Source organism: Pan troglodytes, chromosome 15, assembly GCF_028858775.2.
Source record: "Pan troglodytes isolate AG18354 chromosome 15, NHGRI_mPanTro3-v2.0_pri, whole genome shotgun sequence".
NCBI lineage: Eukaryota > Metazoa > Chordata > Mammalia > Primates > Hominidae > Pan > Pan troglodytes.
Genome location: NC_072413.2, coordinates 90,517,923 through 90,529,962, shown reverse-complemented (window position 1 = coordinate 90,529,962; position 12,040 = coordinate 90,517,923). Strand labels below are relative to the sequence as shown.

The window sequence follows — 12,040 nt, the reverse complement described above, 5'->3', positions numbered from 1 at the left end:
GCACAAGGATTTGAGAGTCAGAATAAACAGTTCAAAGCTTCTGGCAAAATCTAAAACTCATAAACACTTAATATGAAAAAAAAATGTTTGCAATCTAGTCCTTGAAACAAGAGCCTTAGTGGATGCAAAGCTGCCTCTCCTCTCTCCCCTCTCTTCCTCCTTCTTGCCTCCACTAGGAAATGGGGACTTGCAGGTCACCCTGCAAAGCAGCTGAGTACTTCGGGCACACAATCTGGTGCTATGTGACAGAGATAGAAAGCTCTCTGTGTTCATTAGAACTAAGCTTGTAACTGATAGAAAATCTAAAATAAGAAATTAAAACAAGATAGTATGGCTAGGCACGGTGGCTCACGCCTGTAATCCCAGCACTTTGGGAGGCCAGGATGGGTGGATCACCTGAGGACAGGAGTTCAAGACCAGCCTGGCCAACATGGTGAAACCCCCGTCTCTACTAAAAATACAAAAACTAGCCAAGAGTGGTGGCAGGCACCTGTAATCCCAGCTACTCGGGAGGCTGAGGCAGGAGAATTGCTTGAACCCAGGAGGCAGAGGTTGCAGTGAGCCGAGATCGCCAGTGCACTCCAGCCTGGGTGACAAGAGCAAAACTACATCTCAAAAATAAAATAAAATAAAACAAACAAACAAGATAGTATGTATTCCTCTCATAAAAAACTGGTAAGCAGTCTGTAGCTGGGATGATGGTCTGACATGTTTGGGACCCTTACTATAATATAGTGTTGTTCTATCCTGCATAGCTTCTATGCTTAAGTTTGTCTCAGAGTCCAAGATGGCCGCTTCAACTCCAGCCATCACATCTGCATTTCAGGCAACAGGAGAGAGGAAAGGAGAGAAGGACACCCCCCTTAAGGGGTTCTCCAAGCAAATTATACTCCCCACTTATATCTCACTGTCCTGAACTTAGTCATATGGCCACACCTGGCTGCAAGAAAATTGGGAAATGTTCAGCTAAAACTTACACCCAGCAAAAATTCAGGGGCCAATCAGCAGGCTCCGCTTCACTCTTGGACTCAAAGGCTCCAGGATGGTGACAGATCTCAAGGAAATGGTCCCTAAACCCTAGACCCACAGAAGTTTTCAGGAGCTTCATTTAAAACAGAGAGGACTTGGAAAGAAGTCAAGATAGACACATGAAATAACTCTGACCATTAAAATGATCATAATATGATGACATCATCGAAGACGGCAGGTAGGCAACATAGGTCCACAACACAGCACACAGGAATGTGTACCAGAGGTAACACTCAGTGAAAAAAGAACACAAGGTAACACGTACTTGCACCGGGTGATAAAAATGTTTGATGCTTTAAATTTCCCTGTTTTGGGTGTGTCTGTGTATGAACTTTTAAAGTCTACAATACATTTTTTGGAAAATCAATAGCACGTGCACACACACACACACACACACACCACGTACATACAGGTAAGAGCCCCCCACCGGTCTCACAACCCAAAGAGACAAGAACATCATCATCTCAGGTAACCCTGGCAACAACAGTGGGCGATAGAGATTGACTTTTACCTAACAGAGGAGGGGGAAGAAGGTGCTCTGGCAGGTTCCATTTCAGTGTCTTGCCCGGAAGAACAGAACTGTGGTCTTCACCACCATGGTAAAAGTCAAACTTGCCCACCCATAGCCAAGGGGGCCCCAACCACCTTTCCAGGCCCATCACACATGGAATCTTCTCTCTGCCCCCACCCCAGATTCTTAGGGCCCCCACACACAACTTGTCCTTTCCCACTCGGTGCGTTTCTCCTATCTGCAATACGCTTCTCTGCATATGCTTGATTTCAGTGGTTAAAATCCTACGTATCTTTCAAGATCCAATTCAAATGCCAGTTCTGTCAAGGAGTCCTCCCTACTCACTCTGCACAGCCAACTGTAACAGAAGTTCGGCAGCTTTTTATACAGTATGCTGTGCTTTAAATACGCACATATTTCTCTTATTTTCTGTGTTGGTCCATTTTGCCTCACTATAAAGGAATACCTGAGGCTGGGTAATTTATAAAGAAAAGAGGTTTATTTTGGCTCATGGTTCTGCAGGCTGTATGAGAAGTATGGTGCCAGCATCTACTCCTGGTGAGGCCTCAGGAAGCCTCCAATCATGGTGGAAGGGGAAGGGGGAGCAGGTATGTCACATGGCGAGAAAGGCAGCAAGAGGGAGAGAGCAGGGAGGTGCCAGGCTCTTGTAAACAACCAGATCTCATGTGAACTGAGAACTCACTCATTACTGTGAGGATGGCACCAAGTCATTCATGATGGATCTGCCCCCATGACCCTAACACCTCCCACCAGGCCCTACCTCCAACACTGGGGATCACATTTCAACATGAGATTTGGAGGGGACAAACATCCAAATCAAATCATTTTCCTTAGTAGATAAACTGGAAACTCCTAGGTGTTCAGGTGCTCAGTAAATAGATGGATTGATAGATGGAAGGATGGAAGGGTAGGTGAGTGGATGGATGGATGGATGGATGGATGGATGGATGGATGGATAGATAAATGGATGGATAGAAGGGTGGGAGGGTGGATAGGTCGATGGGTGGATAGGTGGATGGATGGATGAAGGGTGGGTTGGTGGGTGGGTGGGTGGGTGGATGTATGGATGGATGGGTGGATAAGTAGATGGCTAGATGGATGGATGGTGAATAGAATGGACAGGTGGATGTCTGGATGATGATTAGGAGGATGGGTGAAGATAAATGAGAAGATATCCATTGCGAGAAGAGTCCTTGAATATAGTTTAGGTGGATGCTCTGTCAAAAATGTCAAGAACAGAAAGAAGCAACGATAATAAATGCTGTCACCAGGTGCCATCGGTAGAGAGATAAGTCCTTGCTTTGAACTGCAACATCCCTAGAGAAATTTACATTATCAATCTCTGACATTGACTGAGATTAAGGAAGCTGGGAACATGGAGGTTAGGGGAAAAGGTCCCTGGTGACTCTTTCTTGACAGCTTGTTCCCTGTAGCCAGAGATCATCAGATTGTGAATTTCAGACGCAAAGCCCTTTATTTCTTCAGTCCGTGGAGATGGGTGAAGACGCACACTTATTGACTCACAGAACAATTTAGCTCTGGGAAACTTTGGAGGAGGGGAAGGCTTCTCTGCTACTGTTGGGGTGCCCTCTGTCCACTCCTCTCTCCAGCTTATCTTTCAGAAAACAGGCTTTCGCATCAGTCCCTGACACCCCGCGTTAAATGTCAGTTGGGAGGTAGGGTGGCGCATCTCTTAACCAGGGAATAAAAATTCTCAGCTTTGCTAAAGATCCCAGAGTCAGTAGCAAAATGGGGGCCACCTTCACAGGGGAGTATCCTCTAGGAGAGCCCCCCTAGGGCAGCCCCTCGAGGATGGGCTCAAAGGCCCCACTCCCACTCCCCTCTACTGGAATCCTTGCTTCCCCACGGCTCCAGGCCTGTGTGTAGAGCCAGGCTCTGGGGCTCTCTCAGTTCCAGAAGGTGGGGATGCAAGCACCATTACCCCATAGGATGTGGCCTGAGTGTGTGCCGTCACGTCACATACAGACAACAGGCCTTGACCACAACCACGGCCTAGGCCATTTCTGCTAAAAAGAGAACCGACATTTCATTGCAGGCTCGTTCATTCCATTAAACATGTACTGGTTGAGGTGGGGGCACCCCTGGGTATTACTGAGGTCAAATTGGGGCAGGGGGTTCTGCAGCCATGTTCAAAGCTTCTGACTATCAGCACTGTTTCTGCTTTGGGGGCAGTCCCTCCAACCCCTACCCCTGTGGAGAGGAGACATGCCAAGGCTGCACAGAGGCCCTACTGGCAGGAGAGGAGAGGAGAGGACACAGTGGTGGCTTCCAGACTCTTGTATAAACACTGACACCACACAGATAGTAATGCCTTCCCACTGCCCTGTGGACGCCAGGCTGAGGGAAGGCCTCCCATGTACCCGTCACTCCTCTCTTCTCCATCAAGGCCACGCTGGCAGGAGGGACGGACTGGCTTCACTGTACTACACTGTGCGTGGGGAGGGAGGCACACAGCATCACTGCCGCCCCCACCTGCACAGGGACGCGTTGGCTATCTCTGGGCAGCCCTGGTCAGGGAGACCGAGGCCTGGCAGAGAGCGCCCTCCCTCAGCCTGGACACCTGTCTCATCCTCTGTTGGTAGGGCCGCCCCTCAGACTCCAACCCTGACAGGGGCAGGCTTCACAGACGGCCTCTAAACAGCCAGGCCCCCTATCCCCGGCTGTCTGCGATGTCCTCAGCACCTCCACAGCTCCCACAGCTGATGGCCAGGCAGGCTCCACCTTACCAGCCCAGCCACCCTCGAGAGGCTACTCCAGCCACACCAGGGCTCCCCGCCTGAGAAACCTTCCCAGCTCACTGTCCACTTGGCAAGGAGCCATGGGTCCTGCCCCAAAGTGGGCTCCCAAAACCAAATGTACTTTTTTCAAGACTAGGTTTTTCAAAATAAAACCACAGCAATAACAAAAAGAAAAAGAAAAACCATTTCCTTCCAGGTAGCTTGGTCAGGGTAATGAGCCAAAAGTCTCCTGGATGGGTCTCTGTTTCTTGTGAAAGTGCCTGCATGTTCTCGACTGTTCCATGGGCCACTTCAGCTCCAATGGGCACTTTGATCCCCTGAATGCTATTACTCTAGGACACCAGCTTCCGTTGCCTGCTAGCTGGTAACTCAGGGAGCCGACTGTCAGAGCGAGCAGGGACCTTGAGAACACGGAGCTCTTTTCTCAGATGGGAAAATGAGGTCCAGAGAGAAGGGAGCAGCTTCCTAGAATAAAATCCTAAAATACTAGAGGAGACAGGACCCCAGATTCGCTAGCCCTACTGATGACCTACAACATGCAAACACCCACGCCTCTTCCAAACCAGCAAAAGACAGCTCTGCCTAAGAAAAGACACGTTGGCAGCCATGGCTGACGCTGATGCTGACATACACATACATACACATACATACACATACACACACACACACACACCCCACTGACACACACACACACAGGCCACCCTTATTTTCCCAATTTCTCAGTGGTCCAGAGACCCACATTTGGGACCCACTGATGCCCCAGGGCTCCCCCAAGTCTGTACACCAAGCTATTCTCCATTCTTCCGGCTGAGACACAGTATCCAGGGCTGGCCTCTCCTTCCCTCATCCTTTCTCCCTGACAAGTATCAGGAGCACAGCTGGGGAGGATAAAATTAGGGGAGTTGGGGCCAAGCAGGGTCCCTACTCAATTGCCTGAGTGGCCTCCGCTTTCCAGACTTGGAGAGGAGCGTGGTGGCCTTGTGGTGGGGGTCACCAGCTGCTACGGAATGGAGTTGGGCTCCTAGCCCCCCAAGCCCTGGGTCTCCCCCTACTTAGCCCCGCCCTGTGATCTAGGCCACCTTGTAAACACCTCCAGAAATTCAGGGGCTCCAGGGACACAAAAGAAGAGGCTGTGCAGCCTTCAATCAGCGTATTATTGGCCTCAAGCATTTATGGAGTGCCAAGTGCATGTAGGACACAAGGATATGGAACTAAAAGACCTGACCCCTTTCTTTGGAAGTTTGTAACTGAAGTAGGAAGTCATGATATTAAAGAGGTTTTGGCTTCTTTCAAATTGCTAGGCAAACAAGCAGTTCATGTGAAAAAGGCTATGAATATTCAAAAAGGAGGAATCTCTGTGAGCTGGCACGGATAGAAGGCTACAGGGAAGAGGTGAGCCCTGTAAAAAGGGCAGAAAGAACTTCATGGGCAAAGGTACAAGACCACAGACAAGCTCTGCATGTTGGGGAGGACAGAAGACGTGAAGCTGTACACTGGCTTCCAGCAGGGCTGGGCTGGGGTACAGAGGGCAGGACTTTCTTGAGGGACCTTTTAAATAGGACAGCATGTCACCTGAGGGCAATTAGGGGGCTGTTGGGGGACACACCACTTTCCCTGCCTGGCCTGAGAGTCCCTCTAGCTTGATTGGCAACAACCAAACCACCAGAAGGGCCCACTGTGGGGTAGGACGGAGGGGAGATCCAGTTTGGAAATCATCAAAGTTGTGATTTTCATCTTTGGCTCCAATCTTGGGGGAAAACATCCATGTTTCAGACACTCCTGGTGGGCAGGAGAAGTTCGACTTCCTGGTTCTCAGAATAAATGCTGGTTCGGGGCAATAGTTGTATCAACAGGACATTCTGGAGTTGGCCATCAGAGCAGCACCAACCAATTACCCAATAACAAGATGATAACGCATGGCCTCCCACTCTCTTCCAAAGGTTACTCCCTAATAGGATCAGATAGCTGGGGGCCAACAGGACGTTAAGGGGCCTTGGGTGTCATTTACCCCGTGTTAAGGCTCTTTCTGAACACACAGATGCCCCCAATCCCCTAGATGACCCAGGCCCCAAGGATGGGGTTCCGTGGGCAGCCCCCTTTATACTTTTGCCCCTCTTCTGAAATTCTCTCCCCAGCCAAAATTTGTCTTCCGTTTCCTCAACCCCTGTTATCTGATAACAGTCGCTTTGTAAAGCAATGTGTGTCATGTACCTCTGGGTTTTGAAGGGTGCACTCCCTGCCCCACAAGACCCTCCACCACACTTTCCCACCTCCCAAACCTTTGCTCAGGCACTCCCCTCCTCCGAGCTGCCCACCCAACGGTGCTCACTCATCACTGCCTAGATGACACAGCTTGCCATGTCTTGCCATGACAGGTGGAATCTTCCAGGGGGTTACAGAGACAGAGGTTGTGGCCATCTGTCACCCATTCTTTCCGTCTCTGCTCTGGCAAGGGACTGGGAGGCACCACAGACCACCTCAGACTCCTGTCTCCAAAATGGAGCTCCAGGGAGGCCCAAGGGGATGGTGCAGGGTCTGGGTGTCCTCCTTCAAATATCATGCCTCTCTCCGCTTCCAGCTGAGATCAATTCCTGGTAGGTTTCCAGTTTTGATTTCTGTATCTCCTGGGTTAAAATGCGGGTGCCCTGTGGCATTTCAAGCTTTTCACACTTGCCGCTTCAGTGAAGATCACGGATCAGGGACCCAGGGCCAGGATAGAGGGGCACCAAGGGGGTAGGGGAGATGAGGAGGGCCTCGGGGATAAATGTGCTGCGACTCCTTCAACCCAAGGGGACCCTGCGCCCCCAGCCCCTTGCACTCCCAGCTTCTCAGAGGATGTACTGGGGCTTCTCGGGGTGGGGGGGCAGGAGTGCAGACTTGAGATGGTGAGGTGACCCTTTGCTCCTGTGCATCAGAGCCTGTGTTAGGATCTGGAAAGAGCTAGGTCTCCTAGCTAAGTGCCAGTCAGGACCTCCAGGGAGCATTAGCTCCTTGAATCCAGGAAGCCAAGGTCAAGGGACAGAGCTGGAGCTGCGAGCTCACACCCTGAATCCATCACTGGCCCTGCTGTAGGTGGGCCCCACCCAGAAGAGCCCCCTGTCTCAGCCTGGAGTGGTTAAGGGGCTCCTCTTCAGGGCTCCAGCAGGACCCCTGTATTAGATCAGACCAAGGCTCAGGAGACATGAGTTCCACCACCACCTCCCCCAATACCAGGGAACCCATTTCCCCTTTCTGGGTTTCTGGTTCCTCATTGTTAAATTAGGGGATTGATTAGGTCAATGACAGCCACATTTTTTCCAGCAGTGGAATCCTTTTCCAAATGAAATCTTAAGCAGACCTTTAATATAGCAAAGATGTGAAAAGGTGACTGGTCTACTTGCCATGATGGGGCTGCATGGGGGTGCCTGCTAGGTCTCTCCCTACCCCTTGAAAGCTACTGGCCTGAGTGGACTCTGAGAACCCACTCTCAGCAGACTCCGCACAGTTCGGCATCTGTCTCTGATGCACTGGACCCTGGGCAGACAGAGCCCCACCAGAGTCATCCTCCACTCCTCTCTCCCTCCAATCCATCAGCAAATCCTCTACCCTTCAAAGTCCTTCCAACCCAAAAGGTCCTCCAAAACAAAGCCATGTTTTAGCAACAAACCAATATTCATACAGTGCTAGAATGTACCAAGCACAGTTCTAAGCAGGCCTGAACGGATGTTTCCCCTAAGCTGCCTGGGGGCAGCTACTTAGCTATGAACTCAGCCAATCCACGAAACAATTCTATGTGGTGTGTGTTGCTAGTACCCCCAGTTTACAGGTGAGGTAGGGGCCGGGTCATTTGTCTAAGGTTACACAGTTGGCAAATGGAGGGATCATACCCAACAAATGATAATAATGGTGATAATTATGATTAAAGGTTTACCATATAGTCTAATGTATTCAACTCTGTCTATTTAGTCCTCAAAACAACTCTAAGGGGTAGTTATTATTATTTATCATTTTATTGATAAGTGAACTGAGATACAGAGAGTTTAAATAACCGACCCAGTAATGAACAAAAAAAGACAAGAGGAAGTGGGTCACACTAGGTCATCTCTGGGGAAAATGAGAAGCCGGTGAGGCCAGCGCCCTGGCCCCTCACCTCCCCTTCCTCCCTGAGAAACTCCTCTCCGGCTTCACCCTGCCATCTTGGGTGTGGCAGATACTTGCAAGTGGGTGTGAGGGTTGGGGGGCTCTTCCCCAACGAATTCCCAGTTCTTCCCACCGGATGGCATTTGTCTTTGCAGAGGTCGCTTTCGAGAGAAAGAAACCAGCATCCAGAATTTCCGGGCTGGCAGGATGGAGGGAGAAGAAGGGAAGGGAGACGTTCAGATCTAGATGAGCTTAAGGCCCCCTCCCAGCTGAGTGAGAGCCAGTCACCTCCAGCTGTCCCCCAGTTCAGGACTGCACAAGATGGGCCCAACTCTCCTGTTTCACAGAGCAGAGAACTGAGGGCCTGGGAGATGAGGTCACACTGCCAAGCCAGGGAGCGGCAGGGTGTCCATCAGAGAAGTAGGCCCGGGACTTTTAAACCAAAAAGCTGGGAATGGCCTCCCCAGACGCGCTCCTGGGCACCCAGAAATAGGCTTTCCCCGGGAATCCGCCTCCGACCGGGCGTCTCTACAACACCTGAAGCTTCTCAGGACGCCCTCTGAGCTGGGCAAGGCGAGAGGACTTTCTCCCAGAGCCCAGCCCCGAGCAATGCCCGAGCTCGCGAGGTGGGGCTGGGGGCGACAAGGAGGCGGAGCGGGGACTTAGCCACCGGGGACTCCTCTCCAAGTCAGTTCCCAAGCCATTCGGCGTCGTGCATTCCACGCTGCGCCTTCTCCCTCGGGATCCCACAGCCCGCGCGCAGCCCGTGCGCCCTGGACCCTACCCAAGCACTAGGCTCGGCCAGGGCCGGTCCGAAGGTCACCGTCTACGGCCAGGACAGAGGGGCGGCGGGAAAAGGGCCCAGTGGACCCTCGGTCCAGGAGGGCCGGTCAGCTGTTGGGCCGCGGGCACCCAAAGTTGCGGGGGTCCGGGTCTCCGACCCCACGCCCGGCGGGGCTCTAGTACCCGAGGGCGCGCGCTGCGACTCGCAGAGCAGCGGGTGCAGCAGGCTGGCGGGGCTGGGACCGCGAGTTTTGTTTGCAAAGTTCAGGCGGGGCAGACGCCGGGGAGGGGGCCGCGTCTACGCGGGCAGCCCCGGCTCTGACAGGTAGAGACGCACTCCCTCGTAATCCGTCCGCCAGCAGCCTGAAGTGTGCACTGGGTTCCCAGTGAAATGCCTGGCCTTGAAAGTTTAGCCAACGTCGGGTCCAGCGGAGTCACCAGGGCCGCCCCCTGCCCCGCAGAACCGGGATCTGGCCTCGGCCACGGTGGGGGTCCCATATCAGCCCGACAACCCCGAGGTCATGCACCCGAAGGACTCTCTGGGACAAGAAGTGGAGTGGGGCGGCCAGGACGCGGGCCGTGGGGATCGCGAGGGAGGAGGGGGCGGCCGCCCGGACTTACCCCGTGGGGTCCCCGCGCGCGGGCGCCCCGGCGTGTCGGATCATGCCGCCGGCAGCTCCGGGACGGGGAACGGAGGCGCTCAGGCGCCGGGCCGCGCGGAACGCGGAGTCCCGGGCGCCCGCATGTCCCTGGCTCTCGCCCTCTGGAAGGGCCAGGCCGCCGCTGCCGCCGCGCTCTGGGGCGCTCGCTCCCTTCTACTTCCTGTATCGGAGCGAGCGGGGCTTTCAGGAAGAGGCTGGCCTTGGTGGTCAAGGGTTTTTTTGTCAAAAGCCATTCGGCAGCGGCTCGCGGCCCGGAGCCCCCTGGGGCACACGGAGGCCCGGGCGGCCGCGCCCCCGGGGCCGGGCCTCGGGGCGGGGGGTGCTGGGGCCAAGGCGCCGCACGGGCGCCCAACCTCGGGGTGCCGCCTCCACAGGCTGTGGCTGGGGCTGGGGCGCGGGAGGCCCGCGGGGCTTCGGAGAGGGAAACTTAGAGAAAAGTCTTCCACTTGGCTTGGGGCCGCAGGGGAAGGAAGACGCCCTCCGCCTGTGCCGGCGCCGACCGCGGGCCGGCAGGTGAGGAGGCCCAGAGCTGGCGGGGAGTTCGTCCCACTCGGAGCCACAGCCTTGCCCGAGGGAGCCTCGAAATCGTTCAAGGGCAACCTCAGACCAGAGCCAGGGCGCCTCCTCCGCATTCCTGACAGATGTGCACGCCGCCTCCTCTTGGATGCTTCCCGTGACAAGGAGCTCACTCCTCAACAAGGCGGACTGCTCGTCCATCAAGCCTGGCATCTAATTCACCTGTGCCGGGTACCGCAGATGGAGAACGCCAGACAGCTGACACAAATGCAAGACCCACAGCAACCCCAGGTGGGACCGTGAGGCCTCTTCTAAGTGCCTGGGTGTTCAAAAATGCCTCCCGAGCCCAGTCTTTTCCCAGAGCATTTCCCAGAGTGACTGAGCAGGACTGGACCCTATTAGGTCACCTCAGTCTCATGCAGGATTTCTTTACCTGGCTGCTACTGCCATTTGGGGCCGGCTAATGCTTTGTTATTGGGGCTAATGCTTTGTTATTGGGGCCAGCTAATGCTTTGTTATTAAACCTCCTTCAAAACTGCAGGAGGTTTAACGCTATCCATGGCCTCTCCGTGATTCATAAATACCCATAGCATCAGCCTCTCTCTGTAACGACCAGAAATGTCTCTAGATATCACAAGTGTCCTCCGGGGGCAAAATCGTCCAGGTCTAATACCATCATTTTAGAGATAAGGAAACTGAGGCCTAGAGAGTGGAGGTGACTTGCTCAAGGCCATATGGCAAGTGAGGACCAGACAGGACAGAGCCCAGGGCTCTGGTGAAAGGATCCCCAGGCCTCTCTGCCCTGCTGCTCTCTCCTCACACCCTCCTCCTCCATCTTCCCTGGATTTCCACCAAATCAGCCTGCCTTCTAGAAGTTAGAAAGAAAAGAATTCACATCTGAGCATACACGAAATGTCCAGCCTCCCCCCTAGGATGTAAAATGGTGCAGCCACTTTGGAAAAGAGTCTAGCAGTTCCTCAAGAAGTTAAACGTCAAGTTAAGCATATGGCCCAGTAATTGCATTCCTAGTTATGTAGCCAAGAAAAATGAAAACATGTTCATGCAAAAACGTATACATGAGTGTTCATGTATAAGTTTATAATAGTATATACTATGTATATAGTATATAATACTACTATAAAGAGTAGTATTGTTCATACTAGCCAAAAGGTGGAAACAATCTAATGTCATCAGTTGACAAATGGATAAACACAATGTGATACATCCATACAGTGGAATATTATTAGGCCATGAAAAGGAAAAAGGAATGAAGTACTGGCACATGCTACACCATGCATAAACCTCAAAAGCATTATGCTCAGTGAAAGAAGCTAGTCACGAAGGACCACATTCCATTTATATGAAATGTCCAGTATAGGCAAGTCCAGAGAGACAGAAAATACTCTAGTGATTGTCAGAATCCTGGGGAAGAGAAGAAAATGAGGAATGACTGCTGAGAGTTATGGGATGATGAAAATGTTCTAAAATTCATTGTAGTGATGGTTGCACAACTCTGGCTACAGTAAAAACCATTGAATTGTATGCTGTAAGTGGGTGAATTGTACAGTATACAAATTATACCTCAATAAAGCTGTTTTTTTTAAGGGGGGGAAAAAGTACAGTCTCCAGGAGGCCACCCT

At 52.5% G+C, this 12,040-nt stretch overlaps 1 protein-coding gene across 4 annotated transcripts in view; it reads right to left on the bottom strand.

Annotated features, from left to right (window-relative positions):
* Positions 1-10,191, bottom strand: part of RIN3 (Ras and Rab interactor 3) — a 175,491-nt gene extending 165,300 nt beyond the window's left edge. For all 4 annotated transcript variants that reach the window (XM_063793863.1, XM_063793864.1, XM_016926624.4 and 1 more), the window contains exon 1: positions 9,844-10,191. In XM_063793863.1, the coding sequence (XP_063649933.1) occupies positions 9,844-9,887 (44 nt within the window). In that variant the 5' untranslated portion in view covers positions 9,888-10,191. The remainder of the gene's footprint in view (positions 1-9,843) is intronic.
* Between the last annotated feature and the right edge of the window lie 1,849 nt (positions 10,192-12,040).